At 39.1% G+C, this 23697-nt stretch overlaps 1 protein-coding gene across 1 annotated transcript; it reads left to right on the top strand.

The window, feature by feature from the left end:
• The first annotated feature begins 3273 nt into the window (after positions 1-3273).
• LOC110446846 (acyl-CoA synthetase short-chain family member 3, mitochondrial-like) lies at positions 3274-23259 on the top strand. Its single transcript, XM_021492169.1, has 16 exons — positions 3274-3573; positions 4451-4595; positions 4902-5222; positions 6060-6203; positions 6479-6559; positions 6961-7056; positions 8752-8862; positions 13238-13281; positions 13661-13764; positions 15892-15987; positions 16911-16974; positions 19100-19181; positions 20415-20537; positions 21149-21248; positions 21570-21745; positions 22507-23259. The coding sequence occupies exons 1-16, from the start codon at positions 3287-3289 to the stop codon at positions 22585-22587; spliced, it is 2055 nt and encodes a 684-aa protein (XP_021347844.1). The 5' UTR covers positions 3274-3286; the 3' UTR covers positions 22588-23259.
• Positions 23260-23697: the final 438 nt, after the last annotated feature.

The following is a 23697-nucleotide window of genomic DNA, read 5'->3' as shown; positions in this document are numbered from 1 at the left end:
AAAAAAAACGTTGGCGATAACTGTTTCTAGAACAACTGTTACAGGTAAGTTTAGCCCCCGGACACCGCTTGTGTGCTACGTTTACGATGTCACGGCTGAATGCATTTCCGATGCAAGGTCATGTATTCGAACTCTCCTGAGTTTTCACAAGGGCACCTGGAAACACAATGACTCCCGTCTGATATCAAAATCGCCAATTATCCAATTATAGCGATATTGTCTTATTCCGAGGGTTGCTCTGTGGAGAACAAAAGGGTTCGTTAGGGTCGGGAAAGGGTTGTTTTAGTTGGATTTGATTTACTGCAGTAAATCGCGTGAAGTGATGCGAGGCAATAATGAGGCACGGTAATTTGTGTGTGCTTTCATTGGGACGCAAGCGGGATATTTTCAATGACTTTCTTTTTAATTTTGTTGCGCAGAAACACATATATAATTGCCAGGGCACATGAAATGACATATACAACTTGAATTATGCAATTCTCGCAATCTGATAGAGATGACAATTTGCCGAAAATTATATTTCAGTTCCACAGGGCTTCCCCTTAACGAGGGATGGTAGTTTTATTGCAAAATACATATTTAGTATAAATGCTGAGGTCGAATAAAAGCTTGAACGGGGCTCTCGAGGAGGGATTTCTGCGCATCGAATTCGCATCGGGTAACGGTTCGCTCTGACCGGGAAACCAATTTTGACTGTTTAACCCCTACAGCCGAAATTGTTCAAAAAGCCAGAAACAGTAAGAAATGACTAATTATAATTTAAATAGACTATTTGATAATAATCTGCTTTATCAAAACCAGAGACGTATATACTGCATAATGGCTTTATGTATCTCTGCTCAAACCTAATGCTAGTTTGGAGTAAAAAATATTTATAACCTGTTTGACTCTATAGTATTTGAAATATGTCTTCTTTTCTGCTAATATTGATCGTTTATCCCCAAATATTAGCCAAAATACCGAAATGTCTCTTTCAGGGTACAGTCACACCGGTTATTGTCGACAGTAATTTAAATAAATGATACCACGGACTTAGATCAAATATAATTCTGTGATGAAACACAAACATTTTTTCCTTGTGAAATTTACTTTAATACTGTCCTATGCAGTTGAGGAGACAGAAAATATCTTTGTTCCAGGGAAATGTTTAACACGACGAGATACTTTTGATAAGCACCGTTAACCAAATATACCCGGTGAAGAAAAGCCGACCAGCGGCCTCTGATGTTAAAGAAGTCTCCCATCCATCCTTATAAAAAATAGGCCGTAGAAAATATGAAAATAAAAATAATTTTGAAAATAAACTTTCTTAAAAAGCTTGCACTTTTATTAAGTTTCTTTGAAAGTATCGACACATGTATTGTTGATTATAACTATATTTCATTCATGGAAGTAAGACAAGAGGTAGTACAGGGACCTGATAATTTGTTACAGCTATATTTGGACCTAAACTAAGGTGTTCAGAGTAATTTTACAAGTTTTAGTGGTTTCAGAGACGTATAAATATCTATGTCTCTGGTGGTTTAGATCGACTTTTGGTAAAAATGACACCCCAAAATAATCATTGGCAGGGTGTCATTTTTACCAAAAGTAAAAAAACAACCACCTAAAATACGTAAAATTACTCTGAACACCTTAGTTTAGGCCCAAATATAGCTGTAACAAATTATCAGGTCCCTATAGCCCAGCAGGCACATACACGTTGAATACACGTTTATTCAACGTTGAACTTCGACGTTGCTTAAACGTTTAATTTATATTTGATTCTGAAAGTTGAAACAACGTACCAAAATTCAACGTTGAGTCTCGACGTTGAATAAACGTTGGAGCTCAACGTTGGCTAAACGTTGAATTGTACATTACTATTCAACCTTCTGTCGGACCATTCAACTGGTAGCATAGCTTAAGTTTCCTCTGGCCCCTTAACTAGACTTAGACATGTTGACAGGTAGACGTCTGGTAAGGGACATCTATCTGTCAAAACGTCTTAGCAGTCGGCAAAATCATATCCGATAGAAAAAAGGCCGACCAGCTGCCTCTTACGTAATAGGAGAAGGTTTATGGTCAACTTCCAATTTTGTATGACCGCAATTGCTTACGTCTTCAAAAAGATAGAGTTAATGACGCATGTTTTTATATGTTTTATGCTTATGATTTATGCTTATGATTTATGCTTATGATTTATGCTTATGTTATAATTAGTACTGTTCCTGCTTTTTAATATGCACGTGCTATCATCAAACTGTTTTATGATTGTTTTAGTAGTTTCAATGTATATAGTTTTGCTGCATAATCCTACTTTTTCTACTAGCATGCTTTTTACCTTGTTATTACTCTGTTTTTATACTTATGTTTACCAAATAAAGCTTCTTGTATCTTGTATCTTGTATGCACAACAAAAGTTCCACCATGTGGCGAATCACATAGAGCAAGGGAGCTGATCAGTCCACATAGGCAGACATGAAATAAATCACAAAATTGTAAATCATGTAACATTATAAGGTAAGAGTAATAAGTTAAATTAAACTCCCTGAAAAATGAACATTGGCGATTTTTATAATAAGCCAAAATAACAAAAGAAAACGACTCCAGCTTTTAATTAATTCTTTCAATTTCCCCGTAAGTTAAATCTAAGTTCAATCTAGTTGCTATCTAAGTCCGTGTTTCAACAACGTGATTTTAAATCCCCCAGTAGATAATGCGTGCACAGTTACGATACTTTCGAATTTTTTTTACCTATGGCAATGGTAATCGTGATGTTTCTATATATAATAACCAAATATAAAATATAGGATATCATTAACAATTAAAAACAGGTCGTTGATTCAACGTTGAGATTCAAATTCATTAACTTTGTTTAAACGTCATATTACAACAACATTTCAACGTTGAAAAAAAATAAAGCTAAATCGACGTTGATTCAACGTTTATCAACGTCACGACCAAATTACAACTTCATTTCAACGTTGAATAAATGTTGTGTGCCTGCTGGGAGTGGTTTGTAGAAGTTAAACTTCAGATCAACATTAAGTATTGATTCCTACATCTGTATTTTCGTTAATTTGTCTATGCCACAAAACAGATATCCTGAATTGATATGCAGCACTACTTGTACAATAACACAATGAAAATGTAAACGATTACTCGCTATCCGGGTTATTAAGGGGTTTAAAGATTTAGTCGAGTGACTACGGTACGATATATTCGGGACACCTCTAGTCGTTCCATAAAAAAAATAAACTTCGTAACCCTTCGTCATTTTTTAACCTTTTTAGCAAACTCAACGATGGCTTTCTGCAGGATATCAACTTTCAGCCGAAAGTTTGCGGCTTCTGCAAATATCCGGTTGATTCCGACAAATTGTCGTCATCGTTTATCATGCTCATGTCGCCGTCACGCCCGACAATTCAGTGTGAGCGTGACCGATCCGAACCCCAAGTCGACGTATGAACGGGTGTTTACAAGTTCGATAGAGTCGCCGCAGGACTTTTGGGCCGAAGTTGCTGAAGATCTTGTATGGCATAAAAAGTGGGATCGTGTACTCGATAACTCAAAGGAACCTTTTACAAAATGGTATTGCTAGTAAACAAATAATTGATCTAAAGAGTATATATGTACGACAGTTAAGTTACCGTATTTTACATATAAAACACCCAGTAATATTTTTTTTTGTCCCCAAACTTTGTCCATTTTAACAATTAAGTTTTAATATTTATTTTAAAACCGTGGTTGGCCAAATAAAATAGTTTAAAAAATAGTCAATAACTAATCAACAAAATGAATTAAACAAAATATATTGTACATAGATCTGTCAATATATACATCTATCACTTATAATCAGTCTGTTATCCAGTGAATTTGCCCGTGTAATATTTTTATATGTCACTAGTGTAATATACCCTGGAGTGTTTTTCATTGGCTGTGCCAGTCAGAAATTGATTGTGAGGTCATAATATGGACAATGACGTGACGTCATAATTAAATAATGAATGGCACAACAAAATGGCTGTCTCCGTTTGATTAAGCCAGGTCTACATTTTGGCTTTTAAGATCCTATATATAATTTTACAATAATGCTATATCATCCGCCACTATAATATATATATTTACTCACTGTATATGTGGCAGTGCATACTTGGGGCTCTGCAGTACAGAGGCCCGACAAATTATTGTGCGTTATGTGGGCTCTTGTGCAAATTTAGATTCTTCTTACTAAATACAAAATGTATATACCAGTATATATACCCACACGTAAACTTGTTCATCTTTCCTTGTTTGTGGGAGGTGATACAAAGGGAGATAATCTGTTATATTCACATCATTAATATATACTTTGTGTTATTCTCAAGGCCTGGTGTTTTCCAAAGTTTCTGTTGGAGACGAGACAAAGGGAGATAATCTGATAGGTCCTTTTTATTGAGTCACTCTGAAATCTTGAATGATTTTCCAGGTTTGTTGGCGGTGAAATGAATACCTGCTATAATGCATTAGATCGGCATGTTAGGAACGGAGACGGGGGTCATGTGGCAATAATTTATGACAGCCCTGTCACAAACACACTTATGAAGTACACCTACGCTGAACTTCTGGATGAGGTATTGATTTATAATATCATCACATACTGATACTAAACATCATATCTAGTGAATTTAAAACAGAAAGTTAAATTTACTCTTACAATATATTGATATTTCATCTGATTCATCAAAGTTCCAATTGATTTTTTTTTTAATAAAGTCTACCCTACTATTTGTCAGGCCAAATGTGGTCCTGTGACCTCATTATTTCAGTCTCTGTATCTGTGCTGTACTTGATACAATAAGTTTAAAACATACCTGTCGTAAATACATGTACAGTCACTTAAATTTTAGCTTCATTGCAGAAAATATAAAAACTTGCAGGTGAGCCGGTTTGCTGCTGTACTGCGGTCCCATGGGGTGGGGAAAGGTGACAGGGTGCTTATCTACCTGCCCATGATTCCACAGGCCATCATATCAATGTTAGCTACAATCCGCATTGGTGCCATCCATTCCCTGGTGTTTGGGGGATTTGCCGCTAATGAGCTCGGGGTTCGTATCAAGCATGCTAAGCCGAAAGTGATAGTGAGTGCTAACTGCGGAGTGGAGCCAAACCGCACTGTCGACTACAAACCTATGCTGGATAATGCTTTGGCCAACATTGACTTCAAACCGGACAGGTGTATCATCTACAACAGACCAGGGGTAGGTCAGCAATTTGAAAGATGATCATTGGAAGGAGACTAATAATTATCTATTTAAAGATGTATTTCTCTTACGTTTCTGTGTGTAACCAAATACATCACTGGCTTGCATTAATATTGGGACCTCACTGTTAAAAGGTGTAGTGCTATCACTGATATCATAGTTATAACAAGCAAATTTTGCATTGTAGTGTTTTAAGGGATATGCAACTTATTTGAGAGGATATCGCATTTTGCAATATACAATGATATGTAATAAGTCTTATTTTATCATTTACCCATTAAATTTTATGTTCATTTGTGTCCTTTCAATATACACTTTCCTGACTTTGTTTGACATCCATCATTTCAATAAAACTTTGCACTCTACAAAGATTTATTTCTTCAGATGTTCTTCTACAATGTAAATTAATACACATGAAATTTGATGTGGCCAATCAGTATTTTCACCAAAGGCAGTCCATTGATAGACAGTATTTTAAGACAAGTATGTTTAGAGGTCAAACACAAGTCACATCTGACATCAGGAATAAAGCCTGCTCCTGCCAGCATATTGGGGTTCATAGCTTTTGAACTCTGCAGATCTCACAGGTAACTGTGAAGATGGACAGTTTACTGACAGAGGATGGATGAGTCTATATATAAAAGAACAATTCAGTCATTAATTGTAAATATGAATATTCACGAAGGGAAAACTAATATGCATGTATATTCACCAACAGTATTGTGGGGTTTACAATAGCTAATATAATCATGTTTATTTATTGCTACAGTAATTCATAATTTAAAAAAAAAGTCTATCTAATGTCACCATCAATAAAGTTATTTTTTGTTGCAGTTTACACCATCAACACTGGTGGCGGGAAGGGATGTTTGTTACCATGAGGAGATGGCTGGAGCCTCTCCTGTGGACTGTGTCCCTGTGTCCGCGACTGACCCCAGTTACATCCTGTACACCTCTGGGACCACGGGCTTACCCAAGGTCAGGTATCACAACTTACAACCTCTCATAGTCAGATATCTCACACCGTTCTATAACACTCTACAGCTTTCATAAAAGAAATAGCGCAACTTTACTGCTACCCGGTAGTTAGGTGATCTGGAGGCCGTCGGCTCAGTTAGTGTAAGTTGGTGTAAATCCTGGTCAGAACATTATACTTGTTTTCCTTTCTGTTAAAAACATACACATGATGTATAAGAGAGGAATTGTACTGTGTAATTATGTATTTAAGTGTGATTGATGTGTTTTGAGTACAGGCGGTGGTGAGACCGAGTGCAGGGCATGCTGTCGTACTCAAGTGGTCCATGTGGAACATCTATGGTTTAAAACCAAAAGAGGTTAGTGACAGACTTTTGGCCATTTTGTGGACATATAATCCAAGTTAATAAGTGTCTAGCCACGCTCTGCATTCATTGCAACTGCAAATATTCTCCTAAATATACTGTATTGTGTAACTGCCCTGATTTGCACATGAAAGAAATAATACCACAATGTCTCTATAATTCTGGTTGACCTTATTATATTGCGCGGCTATGGCCATAAAGAATATTGTTACCTGTCATAATGTCTTGATGTCTTGAAATAGAAATTTAAAGTTTGGTGTTTATATTGGTAATATTGAAACTGGTTTTTATGTTTCAATAAATGTTTAGCCTTCTAAAGCCATGTTGGTGTGTTAAAATGGAAATGAGTTTGAGAAAGCGACACTTTGTTTTTACATCCTGATGTACCTGTACAGGTATGGTGGGCTGCATCAGACCTGGGCTGGGTGGTCGGCCACTCCTACATCGCCTATGCTCCTCTTCTCAACTGTAATACCACCATATTGTTTGAGGTATGTAAGTACCATTGGAATGTTCGGTTGTAGTAATTCAAAAATAATTGAGAAAGTTCTCAAATGAAAAGACTGGACTCTGTTATGTATCATATGTACGTTAGTCAAGCTCTGTGTGTTATAAATCTGCAAATCTTCAGATATCATTTCAATGACTTTAGTCGTAAGAGATTCAAATCCTTAGTTTATCCCAGTGTTTAGGTTACTCTCCTCGTCTTTAGCTTATCATCCCAGTGTTTAGCTTATCATCCCAGTGTTTAGCTTATTCTCCCAGTGTTTAGCTTATTCTCCCAGTGTTTAGCTTATTCTCCTCGTCTTTAGCTTATCCTCTCAGTGTTTAGCTTATTCTCCCAGTGTTTAGCTTATTCTCCTCCTCTTTAGCTTATCATCCCAGTGTTTAGCTTATTCTCCCAGTGATTAGCTTATTCTCCCAGTGTTTAGCTTATTCTCCCAGTGTTTAGCTTATTCTCCTCGTCTTTAGCTTATCCTCTCAGTGTTTAGCTTATTCTCCCAGTGTTTAGCTTATTCTCCTCCTCTTTAGCTTATCATCCCAGTGTTTAGCTTATTCTCCCAGTGATTAGCTTATTCTCCCAGTGTTTAGCTTATTCTCCCAGTGTTTAGCTTATTCTCCTCGTCTTTAGCTTATCCTCTCAGTGTTTAGCTTATTCTCCCAGTGTTTAGCTTATTCTCCTCCTCTTTAGCTTATCATCCCAGTGTTTAGCTTATTCTCCCAGTGATTAGCTTATTCTCCCAGTGTTTAGCTTATCATCCCAGTCTCTAGCATAATTCCTCCCTGTCTTAAGCTTATTCTCATTGTCTTAAGCTTATTCTCCCAGTGTTTAGCTTATTCTCCCAGTGTTTAGCTTATTCTCCCAGTCTTCAGAAGCCTGTCTCCTGTTGCAGCTGTAAAACATATGTTGTTGTCCCATAGGGGGAGAGAACCTCTGGAGAGATATGTCATTAAATGGCCGACACAGTGCTGTGACATCATAACACAATAGAACTAAACAGCAAGATGATGTCATCGGAAAGTTAATTTGACAGGAGAAACTATGTGCAAATTGTCAGGGAAAAAACCCAGATTACAATGCTGATAACTGTTGTTTTAAACTGTTAATATTGATGGGTTGGGAGAAAAAGTTATCATCCCCTATAGTAAAGGTTTGCCAGAGAAAACTCAATCAACCCTCTGTGCAAGGTTCTTAAATGGCTAACTCTCAGCTGGAAACAGGCTTTTGGATAGGCAATCATAAATATTATCCTGAGGGTTGACACTTCTCTGCCTTACTTTCATGATAGAGGAGTTTCTATTAATCGAGATTCAAGGAGATAGCCTTGGGAATTTTAAATATTCAATCTGTAGAGGTTCAAAAACTTCAGATTTGGATATTTAAGGCACAAGTCTTGAAAGACTCAGAAAATTGTTCCTGAGAGATTCAAGGATATATATAGTCATGAGTTTGTCTCGGAGAGGTTAAAAACAAAAGTACTTAGAGACTCAAAGATTTAAACCTTGGAGAGATTCAAGGACTTATTTTATAAAATAATCATGAACAAAGTATTTATTTAGTTGAAATTTTACCAACTGCCTTTTAATACTGTTGGGCTGAGTTTAGTTTCAAGTTTTCAGTGATACTTTAAATTTTTTGTTTTTAGATTTTTATAACTGTGTGTAAATCTTATACTGCATAATAGGGAAAACCAGTTGGGACTCCAGATCCAGGAACATTCTTCAGGGTCCTGAAAGAGCATGATGTTAGTGCCATGTTTGTAGCTCCCACAGCACTCAGGGCCATACGTCGGGAGGTAAGTCTAAGGGTCATCACTGGTCTTTTAACTATTGGGTAATCAGACGGGAGGTAAGTCTTAGGGTCATCACTGGTCTTTTAACTATTGGTAATCAGACGGGAGGTACATTTGTAAGTCTTAGGGTCATCACTGATCTTTTAAGGTGGCTCCACACTTTCGCAATTAACCAGCAAAATTCGTTTAAACTTTCATATAATTGTTATGCAACTATGTCGAGTTGATTTTATGAAAATCTAAACATTCCGATAGTTTGGGGAATTTTTTGGAAAAAATACCAAAAAATTGAATTTTCGTCAGTTCTAATATTTTCCGGTTTTTTTTGTGTGTGGCATTGTTCGGAACAATAACAACAATAATAAAATGAAAAGAAGCATTTCTAATTAACCCTACAAATATTTTATTTATCGCAAAATATGTAACACATGTTACACAAAGTGTTTTTTATTGAATTTGTACGGATAAAAGTGATTATCTACAAGCTAAAAGCACCCAGGACACAAAGTTCTATACATATAGAGTGGGAAATTGAACAAAATATACACAATGGCTTTATAATTAATTTATTTTACATTTTACAATCACTTTGATCCGGGTGAGAGTTATCTTCCTTGAAAAAAATCGGAACTTTTTGCAGAGGGGTGACATTTACACAATGACAGTTGTCTCTGTTTACATATAACAAAAATGATGGAAATAAATCAAAAATATGATATCAAAATTATCAATTTATTGTTCTTTAATGGAACCAAATTACCCTCAGTCATGTACACTTTGGACATCATTCCACAGTCCGCTAACTCACGGTATATTTATAATTACATGTCAGATCAGAGGCTATCGCATGGTATACCGTTCTCACGTGCACTCACACATGCATTTCATAGGTATCTTGATATTTTACAAAACATTATTTTCACAGAGTAAGCTAGTAGACTACATTTGTAAACACGATTTAATCGACAGAGCGAAACTCCCTCAACAGCGAAAATCGTAACGACCTCGAGCTTATGAACTCGTGTAAACACGCGATATGCACATGTGAGGTTGGTACGTCCGCATTCCATGTGTTTCCTATATGACCTTCTTGAGGTCGTCTGGTCTCATGTCACTGTCTTCCCGTGAGTCTGTTTATGTCTATGAATTGGAAAGCTTTATTCCTGAAGTACGTGTGAGTATACATTTCCCGGTAAAATCTTGATATCGGGTGTTGACATATCATCGGCACGCACGTGTACTATTGTTTACCATGGGCCTGTTCGTTTATGCGGAACAACCGGTTTGACCGTTTATAAATGTAACAATTTCGGGTGTAAATCCTGGCGGACCTGCAAATGTGTATGCAGGCCCTGCAAGGCTTTCTCAAGACTCGCCTGAAAGCAGCATCAGATTACTAGGTCCGACCTTATTTAATAAACGAACAACAGTGGTCCGATCGGTTTGACCGTTTAAACGAAAACGGCCCAGCAGGTGTTACTATAATTTGCACTACGATATTGAATGCCCGATACGCAATACGGAAATGACGACACGGTGTACATGCACATTTCGATTAAGATAATTGAGTCCTAGCTTTACTTTTTCCGGAAGTTTGTCACGAAAATGGACGCTGATGACGATGTGTCGAGCCACCTTAACTATTGGGTAATCAGACGGGAGGTAAGTCTTCGGGTCATCACTGGTCTTTTAACTATTGGGTAATCAGAAGGGAGGTAAGTCTTAGAGCCATCACTGGAGAATCAAAGTATCTACTGAGTCATTAGAGGGGAGGTAAGTCTTAGAGCCATCCCTGGAGAATCAAAGTATCTACCGGGTCATTAGAGGGGAGCTAAGTCTTAGAGCCATCACTGGAGAATCTAAGTATCTACCGGGTCATTGGAGGGGAGGTAAGTCTTAGAGCAATCACTGGAGAATCAAAGTATCTTCTGGGTCATTAGAGGGGAGGTAAGTCTCTGGGTCATCACTGGACAGGTAACTACTGGGTCATTAGAGGGGAGGTAAGTCTCTGGGTCATCACTGGACAGGTAACTACTGGGTCATTAGAGGGGAGGTAAGACTTAGAGCCATCACTGGAGAATCAAAGGATCTACTGGGTCATTAGAGGGGAGGTAAGACTTAGAGCCATCACTGGAGAATCAAAGGATCTACTGGGTCATTAGAGGGGAGGTAAGACTTAGAGCCATCACTGGAGAATCAAAGGATCTACTGGGTCATTAGAGGGGAGGTAAGTCTTAGAGCCATCACTGGAGAATCAAAGTGACTACTGGGTCATTAGAGGGGGGGTAAGTCTCTGGGTCATCACTGGACAGGTAACTACTGGGTCATTAGAGGGGAGGTAAGACTTAGAGCCATCACTGGAGAATCAAAGTACCTACTGGGTCATTAGAGGGGAGGTAAGACTTAGAGCCATCACTGGAGAATCAAAGTATCTACCGGGTCATTAGAGGGGAGCTAAGTCTTAGAGCCATCACTGGAGAATCAAAGTGACTTCTGGGTCATTAGAGGGGAGGTAAGTCTCTGGGTCATCACTGGACAGGTAACTACTGGGTCATTAGAGGGGAGGTAAGACTTAGAGCCATCACTGGAGAATCAAAGGATCTACTGGGTCATTAGAGGGGAGGTAAGTCTTAGAGCCATCACTGGAGAATCAAAGTATCTCCCGGGTCATTGGAGGGGAGGTAAGTCTTAGAGCAATCACTGGAGAATCAAAGTATCTTCTGGGTCATTAGAGGGGAGGTAAGTCTTAGAGCCATCACTGGAGAATCAAAGTATCTACTGGATCATTAGAGGGGAAGTAAATCTTAGAGCCATCACTGGAGAATCAAAGTATCTACTGGGTCATTAGAGGGGAGGTAAGTCTTAGAGCCATCACTGGAGAATCAAAGTGACTACTGGGTCATTAGAGGGGAGGTAAGTCTCTGGGTCATCACTGGACAGGTAACTACTGGGTCATTAGAGGGGAGGTAAGTCTCAGGTCCATCACTGAACAGGTAACTACTGGGTCATTAGGGGGAGGCAAGTCTTTGGGTCATCACGAGACAGGTAACCACTGGGTCATTAGGGGGAAGGTTATTCTTAAGACTGTCGGAAGGAGGTAAGACAGGTTGTCAAAGGGGAGGTAAGTCTCAGGGTCATCACTGGAGAGGTAATTACTGGGTTATAGAGGGAAGGTTATTCTTAAGACTGTCGGAAGGAGGTAAGACAGTTTGTCAGAGGGGAGGTAAGTCTCAGGGTCATCACTGGAGAGGTAATTACTGGGTCATAGAGGGGAGGATAGTCTCAGGGCCATCACTAGAGAGGTAACTATTGGGTCATTAGAGGGGAGGATAATCTCCGGGCCATCACTGAACAGGTAACTACTGGGTAATTAGGGGGAAGTAAGTCTTTGGGTCATCACTAGACAGGTAACTACTGGGTCATTATAGGGAAGGTTATTCTTAAGACTGTCGGAAGGAGGTAAGACAGGTTGTCAGAGGGGAGGTAAGTCTCAGGGTCATCACTGGAGAGGTAACTACTGGGTCATTAGGGAGAGGTAAGTCTTAAGGTCATCACTGGAGAGGTAACTACTGGGTCATTAGGGAGAGGTAAGTCTCAGGGCCATCACTGAACAGGTAACTACTGGGTCATTAGGGGGAGGCAAGTCTTTGGGTCATCACTAGACAGGTAACTACTGGGTCATTAGAGGGAAGGTTATTCTTAAGACTGTCGGAAGGAGGTAAGACAGGTTGTCAGAGGGGAGGTAAGTCTCAGGGTCATCACTGGAGAGGTAACTACTGGGTCATTAGGGAGAGGCAAGTCTTAAGGTCATCATAGGACAGGTAACAACTGGGTCATTAGGGGGAGGTAAGTCTCAGGGTCATCACTGGAGGTAAGTCCTGGTGACCATCAGAAGGGAGGTAAGCGCTGGGCAATCAGAGGGGGTGTATAAAGTCCTAGGGTTGTTAGGATGGAGGTCATTTTGAGTCAGATGTGAGCTAAGCCTCCACGCCATCAGAAGGGAGATGAGCATCAAGCCTATCAGATTGGAGTTCAGTTCTCAGAATGTCAGTTGGAATGTTCATCTCTGTCAGAGAAAAGTCTTGGGGTCATCAGAGAATTAAAGGAAAGTCTTTCAGATATCTGAGGAGAAATGTGTTTGGAGGAGATGAGGGAATCTGACTAGCAACAGCATCTTCAAAAGAAAGATACATCTTTCAATGTTTTGGAAGAGTTTTATATGCAGGTCTTTGCTTATAGCAATGCATTACATTGTACTCCAATTTATAAGCATGTATCAAACGTTTTCATGTAGAAATAAAAGAGATTCTTTAAAGTCTTTTTGATCATGAAAAGTTTTATTTCTTGAAGCCTTATTATATTTTTCTTTTCATTAAAGGATCCAAAAGCTGACTATGGACAAAAGTATTTCCCGTTATCAAAGTGAGTAAATGATACATGGACAGGTTTCCTATTACAAGACATTATGGCTTCACTTAAACTTCACTAATTTTGCAATTTGATAAGAGTAAAAACATGAATACCTAAAGGTGACAGTGTACATATCTTAGAAGTCATCGAAACGTCACATAGAATTTTTTATTGGTTTTGTAAAAAGAACTTCTCATAATCCATTCTTACCAACCTGAAGAAAATGTTTAGAAATACCTAAATGTTTATATTGAAACATTCTTCAGCTTCAACACAGCAAATAAAAAGTTTGAGCAAACAAAAGATAATATGAGGAATTGCTTGTGATATATCTGACTGTACATGTATTGATCAGGCAAAAACAGTATAAAAATAATTTTTTGACATTGAGGTTCCAGAACATGTTTGTAGCAGGCGAACATTGTGATAGAGAAACTATGGAGTGGACAAAGAACACCTTCAATGTCCCTGTCCTGGACAACTGGTGGCAGACAGGGAAGTATACAATGTGTATGAACTAGACAATGAACACCTTCAATTTCCCTGTCCTGGACAACTGGTGGCAGGCAGGTAATTATATAATGTGTATGAACTAGACAAAGAACTCCTTCAATGTCCCTGTTCTAGCCAACTGGTGGCAGGCAGGTAATTATATAATGTGTATGAACTAGACCAAGAACCCCTTCAATGGCCCTGTTCTAGGCAACTGGTGGCAGGCAGGTAAGTATACAATGTGTATGAACTAGACAATGAACACCTTCAATGTCCCTGTCCTGGACAACTGGTGACAGGCAGGTAATTATATAATGTGTATGAACTAGACAAAGAACACCTTCAATGTCCCTGTTCTAGCCAACTGGTGGCAGGCAGGTAATTATACAATGTGTATGAACTAGACAAAGAACACCTTCAATGTCCCTGTTCTAGCCGACTGGTGGCAGGCAGGTAAGTCTATAATGTGTATGAACTAGGCAAAGAACACCTTCAATATCCCTGTTCTAGACCACTGGTGGCAGACAGGTAAGTATACAATGTGTATGAACTAGACAAAGAACACCTTCAATATCCCTGTTCTAGACAACTCGTGGCAGGCAGGTACGTATATAATGTGTATGAACTAGACAAAGAACACCTTCAATATCCCTGTTCTAGACAACTCGTGGCAGGCAGGTAAGTATATAATGTGTATGAACTAGACAAAGAACACCTTCAATATCCCTGTCCTTAACCTGGTGACAGACAGGTATTTAAAGTACATGTATATTATGTGTATAGACTGGACAAAAAAGCAATTTCAAAGTCCCTGATCTGGACAATTGATGGTAGACAGGTTAGTAAGTACATATTGTACATGGACTGGACAAAGAACACCTTCAGTGTCCCTGTCCTTGACAACTGGTGCCAGACAGGTAATTGCATGTATAAGAACACTCGCTGATTTCCAATGAAGTTGACAGGTAAGTGTTAATTGGAAAAGAACATCTTTGTCCATTCTGGAAAGCTTGTGGTATAGATAGATAGGGACTAGATAGATGATACTTTCAAATAGGGCACTATATGCAAAGATTGAAATAAGTATTTCTGTGTTTTATATATGTATCTAATGTTAATAATATTAAAACTGTTTAATTGATCAATGACTAAGGGAATTACAAAGCATACACATCATGCAGAAGAGCCTCATAAATCAATGGCCAGCCACCACCACTAACCTTTTTGTCCCTAGCCAGCTCACTAATCTAGTTGTTCCTCTATCCAGCCACCACTAATTAAGTTGTCATACTATCCAGCCACCACTAAACTAGTTGTCAAACTATCCTAGCTGCCACCACTATTCTATTTGTACCCTTATTCATCTACAACTTATTTAGTTGTCCCACTTTCCAGCCACTACTTATTTAGTTGTCACACTATCCATCCACCACTAATTTGGTTGTCCCACTATCCATCCACACCTAATCTAGTTGTCTAACTATCCAGCCACCACTTATTCAGTTGTCCCACTTTCCAGCCACCACTTATTCAGTTGTCCCACTTTCCAATCACCACTGATCCGATTGTCCCACTATCCAGCCAGCACTAATCTGATGTACCACTATCCAGCCACTACCAATCTGGCTGTCCCACTATCCATCCACCACTAATTTAGTTGTCACATTATCCATCAATCACTAATTCAGTTGTCTCACTATCCATCCACTACTAATCTGGTTGTCCCACTATCTATTCACCACTTAATGACTCACTATCCAGCAGCACTAATCCGATTGTCTCACTATCCAGCCACCACTGATCTGGTTGTCCCACTATCCAGCCACCACTGATCTGGTTGTCCCACTATCCAGCAGCACTAATCCGATTGTCCCACTATCCAGCCACCACTAGTCTGGTTGTCCCACTATCCAGCCACCACCAATTTGGCTGTCCCACTATCTATCCACCACTAATTTAGTTGTCACATTATCCATCCACCACTAATTCAGTTGTCTCACTATCCATCCACTACTAATCCACTTCTCCCGTTATTCTTACAAAATGTATATTCAGCCTCTGTCATACCATGACAATGATTGATTTAGTAATTGTGGTATTCACAATATATATGATGTCATGTTTGAACAGAGACTGGCTGGGCCATCACTTCCACCAACATTGGGCTGGGAAACAGGACAAACCCACCTCAAGGGGTCACAGGAATGCCAGTTCCCGGGTGGAATGGTAGGTCATATACGTTGTAAATCAGCGCTACAGTACTATCATGATATAGCAGATACATTCCTTCTTATAAGTGTTTAATTAATGTCCCTAATTACAGAACATTACATCTTGTTGTTCTAATTTTGCATTTTTTCACACCCAATTAAAGAGCTATGACAACAATAAGTAAACAATGCAATGTGCCAATGTACAGTTAGCAGTGCCGGTTAAATTAATTAGTAAGACCCACTTATAATCTGAGATGTTGTTTAGAAGATGCTATCAGTTCAAAGCAGATGTGCCTGTGCTTACATTCCATAGAAGTTGGTTGACCAGTGCTTTGCTATACCTTCTAACCTCCGCAGCGGAAGACGTTTCCTTTACAAAAAAAACACGTCTGCAGGTAGTCTCCAACAACTGCCACTAAATATACAGCTGGACCATTAAGGATTTCTTCATTGCTCATTAAGAATGCCAATAAAGAAAACACAAGCTCTTATCAATATCTTGGAATAAATTGTTTTTAAGGAATGGCAGACTATATTCTAATGAAGGATTTCGAAAGATAGTGAAAAACTTACTACACTTAATGGTCACATTATAAGCTGTGCACGTGGTCACCTGTCATAGGGGTCATCTGCTGTAAGAAGCCATTTCTAAATGTCCAAAATGAAGATAAATTTTGCTATTCCAGCCACCTTTAAATTTCAGCAAAAATGATTAGATTATGAAAGGACTGGATAACTGAGACAATTTTTGGAGAAAATCTGTCCCTGTTAAAACATATTGACTGAGTTATAGAGGATATTTTGACATTCTGAAAACTGAGTTTTTAGAGACTGGATTAACCAGACTTAAATGTATATACTATATATACAATATGTACATAGTGACATTAATTGAAATGTACTGTATTATATTCATCTGATTACATGTGTTTACAGTGAAGGTGATACGACAGGACGGCTCGAAGACAGACCCAATGGAACTAGGACAGATTGTTGTCAAGTAAGTTATTATAATCAAATAGAGATAATGTAATTATGAAAATAATTTTCATGTAACTGTCCTTATACTGTGATAGTGACTTTATACATTATCACCTTTTTTTTATACTGGCTCCTGTCTAATCAAGATCCAGACTTAAGTTTTAGTATATCTCAACCCTGGACCCTGTCTGATTTGGATCCTGTATATTAAAGTAGATGTATATGTCAACCCTGGACCACATCTATGTATCTCAGAAACCAGTGTTGTTTTACCAATTTTGCTACAGATCATCTTCGCTAGCCAAGGGTTCCGATCCCTGAGGAGTAGTATAATGGTAGATCGTACTTGATCGTAACCCTTCGCTAGCGAAGATGGCTATATAAATCTATTTTAAAACACAATGTATGTTCATTTTGGATTTTCAATTTTCCTTGATCTTATCTATTCCTGCAAAAGTGTCTTACAATTTTCGGACTAAAACATATGCAACATAATCAAAAAAGCATGGGAGCAGCCTTAAAAGTTACTGAACTTAGTCAGTAGAGCATCTTGTCACCAGGTGATCTCCTGAAGTACCTCCATACGTGTGACAGTCAATAGAGCACCTTGTCACCAGGTGATCTCCTGAAGTACCTCCATACGTGTGAGAGTCAATAGAGCATCTTGTCACCAGATGATCACCTGAAGTACCTCCATAAGTGTGAGAGTCAATAGAGCATCTTGTCACCAGGTGATCTCCTGCAGTACCTCCATACGTGTGAGAGTCAATAGAGCTCCTTGTCACCAGGTGATCTCCTGAAGTACGTCCATACGTGTGACAGTCAATAGAGCACCTTGTCACCAGGAGATCTCCTGAAGTACCTCCATACGTGTGAGAGGCAATAGAGCATCTTGTCACCAGATGATCACCTGAAGTACCTCCATAAGTGTGAGAGTCAATAGAGCATCTTGTCACAAGATGATCACCTGAAGTACCTCCATAAGTTTGAGAGTCAATAGAGCATCTTGTCACCAGATGATCCCCTGAAGTACCTCCATAAGTGTGAGAGTCAATAGAGCATCTTGTCACAAGGTGATCTCCTGAAGTACCTCCATACGTGGGAGAGCCAATAGAGCACCTTGTCACCAGGTGATCTACTGAAGTACCTCCATACGTGTGAGAGTCAATAAATAGAGCATCTTGTCACCAGGTGATCTCCTAAAGTACCTCCATACGTGTGAGAGTCAATAAATAGAGCATCTTGTCACCAGGTGATCTCCTGAAGGACCTCCATACGTGTGAGAGTCAATAGAGCACCTTGTCGCCAGGTGATCTCCTGAAGTACGTCCATACGTGTGACAGTCAATAGAGCACCTTGTCACCAGGTGATTTCCTGAAGCACCTCCATACGTGTGAGAGTCAATAGAGAATCTTGTCACCAGGTGATCTCCTGAAGTACCGCCATACGTGTGAGAGGCAATAGAGCACCTTGTCACCAGGTGATTTACTGAAGCACCTCCATACGTGTGAGAGTCAATAGAGCACCTTGTCACCAGGTGATTTCCTGAAGCACCTCCATACGTGTGAGAGTCAATAGAGCACCTTGTCACCAGGTGATCTCCTGAAGTACGTCCATACGTGTGACAGTCAATAGAGCACCTTGTCACCAGGTGATCTCCTGAAGTACCTCCATACGTGTGAGAGTCAATAGAGCATCTTATCACCAGGTGATCTCCTGCAGTACCTCCATACGTGTGAGAGTCAATAGAGCACCTTGTCACCAGGTGATCTCCTGAAGTACCTACATACGTGTGAGAGTGTTCATGTGTGTATAGATGTGTGCTAGAAGTTCTATAGGTACATGTATTCTGCTTGCTATGGGTTTGTAATTTCTCATTAGGAATCACCTAAAATGCAATTTGCTAACTTAATACTTATAACAGCACAGAAACCCTAGTTCCCCACCCAGAATGTAATATACTCTATGCAAGTGGAGTTGAGTAACAAGGTAAAGTTCTTGCTCAAGGAAGAAACCACATACGGTTATCTGCGAGATCTAAGCCTATAACATAACAGTAAGTAGGCCAGCACACCACCAACAGTTGTACTGTGCTTCGTGACCCCAGACCATATTATATCTTTGTTGTTGTGTCTCGGTTACAGATTACCTCTACCACCTGGAAGTTTCTCCACACTTTGGAAAAATGAAGAGAAATTTGAGGAAACCTACTTCAAATGTATACCGGTAATTACAAGTTTGTTGAAAATATACAAATTATCTGTCATCTTTTTTTCTACAAATAATTCTCCTTCATGGCTTAAGTCCTTGTGTAACAGATTGGGTCTATTTTCAAATCCATGGGTTCCTGGTTTTTACCTTGTCTCCATTTACACATAGTCAATATACATCCATAATCACACATTTTCTGTTTTCTGTTAATTAAATGAGCCATATATATATGAACAGCATGAAATATGACAGCTAGTGGTTATTTTAATGTCAATACATGTGTCCAACCTAATTCTAGAAAAAAAACATATTTTATTGATTTAGGTCAAATCCTTAACAAGTCACTGGTGGTATTCAAAGAAAGTCAAGTACTTATTTGATACTGGAAAAATAATGATAACACTTTATATCTTTTTAGTAGTGAAATGATATTGCCAAAACTCTGTGGGAACCCATCTACATAATTATTGAGAAGTCTTGAAATATTGGTTAATGTCCCATAATACATAATGATCAATATAATTCCGTGGCAGCTTCCCTGGACTATGCTATAATTAAGAATTATAGATTAAGTCATTAGTTAAATTATTTTGGGCATTTCAGTCTGTGCATTTGGATCATTGCATCTGACCTAGGCTTATTTTGAAGTATGAAGAGTGAAATCTGCCTACGCTACATTTTATTATGGAGGCTCACCTTGTGTCCCAAATACCAATCTGAGCTTCAGATTTCACTGTTGTTTGGAAGTGGAGGGGAGCTTCCTGTAAGAAATTTTAATGGAAGTGGAGGGGAGCTTCCTGCTAGAAATTTTAATGGAAGTGGAGGGGAGCTTCCTGTTAGAAATTTTAATGGAAGTGGTGGGGAGCTTCCTGTTAGAAATTTTAATGGAAGTGGATCGAGGGGAGCTCCCTGTTAGAAATTTAAATGGAAGTGGAGGGGAGCTTCCTGTTAGAAATTTTAATGGAAGTGGAGGGGAGCTTCCTGTTAATTTTTTTAATGGAAGTGGAGGGGAGCTTCCTGTTAGAAATTTTAATGGAAGTGGAGGGGAGCTTCCTGTTTGAAATTTTAATTATTTAGTGCTGCTCTCTTCTGGGTATGATCTCAAAACCATATACCCTCCATATTCTAAACATGCTTTTAGCTAAACCTTTGTGCTAAACCATAGTAGTCCAGAATCTGTCCATTCTATAATATATTCGCTGTAAATGTAATTGTGTGATCAGTTGACTGTATATGTGGTTGTTACAGGGTTACTACAACACCATGGACTCTGGATACCGCTGTGAGGAAGGCTACATCTCCGTCCTCACGCGTACAGATGACGTCATCAATGTGGCAGGACATCGTCTATCTACCGGAGCACTAGAAGAGGTGAAGTATGAATATATGTCGGAGTGACTTGACATACCCCTGCTCTAGAGGTGGGTTTTTTTGGGGGGGTGGGGTATACTGAATCAGGTCGTCTGTATGTCTATGTCTATCTGTTAGATATAGACAAGGGGGCTTGTGTGGCCAAGTGGTTAAGGCGTCTGACATTCTGCTTCCACTAGCCCTCATCCGCTGGGTCGCTGGTTTGAGACCTATGTGGGGCAGTTGCCAGGTACTTGCCGTCAGTCGGTGTTTTTTCTCCGGGAACCCCGGCTTTTGTCCACCATCAAAATCTGGCACGTCCTTGCATGACCATAGCTATTAATAGGACGTAAAACACAAACAAACCAAACCAATCCAATCAGATGTAGATATGCTTTTGCTGACACTACCCTTCCTAAAGTTAACTGCTCCAAAGAATATACAATCGTTACTGTTGCCTGGAAAAATCTACCTTCACCCAGTGTTTATTTTGCCCTGTAGATGTATTTGTCACAGGATCATAAAATTATGATATCAGACATATGAATTCTATAAATAGATTTATGATATTTCCTAGGCTATACTGGAGAGTGATGATGTGAATTCTATAAATAGATTTAAATATCTCCTAGGCAATACTGGAGAGTGAGGATGTGGTGGAGGCTGCCGTTGTTGGGGTCCCCGATGACCTCAAAGGTCAGATTCCGCTGGGAGTGTGTGTAATGAAACATGGTGAGTTAACACATATATACCAGCAATGATCAGGAGAAATATATTTTGGACAGGCAATTCTTTTATGAGGCCCCCACCAGTTCTCAGGGGTGGGGATGGAGGACTATAGGTTTGCACTCTGTCTGTCCATTTGTTTGAATACTTTGTCTGGAGCATACCTTATGATATCTTATATACAGAAGATTACTATCTACCTAGAGTTATCAGATTTGGTATGCAAGTTCATTTTGTGGGTTAACTTGACTTGGGTAGATATTACATGGCAATTTATATAAAACAAAATTCATCAGGTTTCAATACCTAATGTATCCATGATCACAGGTGTGAAGAAATCTGAGGAAGAGGTTATCCAGGGTGTGGTCAATAAGGTCAGACAGTTAATAGGACCAGTGGCCAGCTTCAAGCAGGCAGTCATCGTACCCAGACTGCCCAAAACTCGAGCCGGCAAGACTGCTCGAAACACATTGGCAGCCATAGCAGCAGGCAAACCATACAAGGTAAACTCAACACACCACATCTTGAGAGAACGTGTCCAAGTTCAATTTGTCAGGTCGAAACTACACATACTAGTGGCAATCAGGATTTCTTCTTAAAATTTCTTGTTTGGTGTAAGTCCCCCATTTAAATTTCATTTAAAATTACCCCTATACTGTAAATTCAGATTAAGCACCTGACATGTCTTGGTCAGTTGAAAAACACTCAATATACATGTAATGGCAGTTATCCATCACAATTCACTAATCGTTCATGATACTCTGGATATATAAAAAGGATTTAGAAGTATGTCTTTACCGATGATTTTAACAGTTTTAATTTGTTATTTATATTATTACACATTGCAAGTATTTCCAGGAAAATTTCTCTGCTTCATGTTAATTCCCTTTTTAGAAAAAGTTTGGTTTTCTGTAAAACCTCTCCAAAGAATTGTGATAACATTAATCATTGTGCTTGTATCATAATGTTACAGAATCTATTCATATATTAAATGCCAGTAAAAATCTTTTGAAATCTGTACATATTGATTGTCATGTGCATATGTACTCCAAGAGTTAGTAATACATTACGATTACATACACATGACATGTACTTGCATTTTCTTATGGATTGTTATGGATACCATGCTGGTTATCTTACTACTGTATTGCCATTCATACTTTTTACAATATACTAGTGATTCCACTTCTGTGAAACTCTTGCTGTGGATGGAAATTGGTATTATATATAGTGTGATATTTAAATTGTTTGCTTTCAATTTCAGATTCCTGTCACTATCGAGGATGCTACTGTCTACCCGGCCATACACAAAGCTCTTACAGACGCTGGCTTTCCGCCCAAGTAACTAGTGATCACCAAATAATTAGTAGTAACCAATTAACTAGGGGTCACGTGCACCACTTGTAACCCAGTAACTAAATGGTCACCAGTGGTAACAAAGTAACTGTTTGTTTCCAGTGAATGTCAAGTAACTAGCAGTCACCACTTGTAATCATGTAACTAATGGTTACCAGTGGTAACAAAGGAAATAGTGGTCACCAATGGTTACCAAGTAAACAGTTGTTACCAATGGTAACCAGGTAACCAGTGGTTACCAAGTAACTTGGTTGTTACTCATGGTAACCAAGTAACCAGTGGTCACTAATGGTAGCCAAGTAACAAATAAGTTATTGAATGTATCATCAGGTAATTATAACCATTGAGCATCATGTACACAGAGGTGACTACATGGTTAACGTTTTTATATTTACTATTACAAAAATGAACAATGGAAACATGAATGAAATCCTTCAAACAGACTGTAATTAAATATAAACGGAATGGTGTCACTGTGAAACATCTAGATCTGCTGTCCTATTTACCCCAGTACACAGGATCTGCTGGCATACTTACCCCAGTACACAGGATCTGCTGGCATACTTACCCCAGTATACAGGATCTGCTGTCATACTTATCCCAGTATACAGGATCTGCTGTCATCCTTACCCCAGTACACAGGATCTGCTCGCATACTTACCCCAGTACACAGGATCTGATGTCCTACTTACCCCAGTACACAGGATCTGCTCGCATACTTACCCCAGTACACAGGATCTACTGGCATACTTACCCCTGTATACAGGATCTGCTGTCATACTTATCCCAGTATACAGGATCTGCTGTCATACGTACCCCAGTACACAGGATCTGCTGTCATACTTACCCCAGTACACAGGATCTGCTGTCATACTTCCCCGAGTACACAGGATCTGCTGTCATACGTACCCCAGTATACAGGATCTGCCTCCAGTACACAGGATCTGCTGTCCTACTTACCCCAGTACACAGGATCTGCTGGCATACTTACCCCAGTACACAGGATCTGCTGTCATACTTACCCCAGTACACAGGATCTGCTGGCGTACTTATATTATAATTACCCCAGTACACAGGATCTGCTTCAGATAATGTTTAT

Source organism: Mizuhopecten yessoensis, unplaced genomic scaffold (assembly GCF_002113885.1).
Source record: "Mizuhopecten yessoensis strain PY_sf001 unplaced genomic scaffold, ASM211388v2 scaffold3023, whole genome shotgun sequence".
Lineage (NCBI taxonomy): Eukaryota > Metazoa > Mollusca > Bivalvia > Pectinida > Pectinidae > Mizuhopecten > Mizuhopecten yessoensis.
This window is presented reverse-complemented; position numbering and strand designations above follow the sequence as displayed.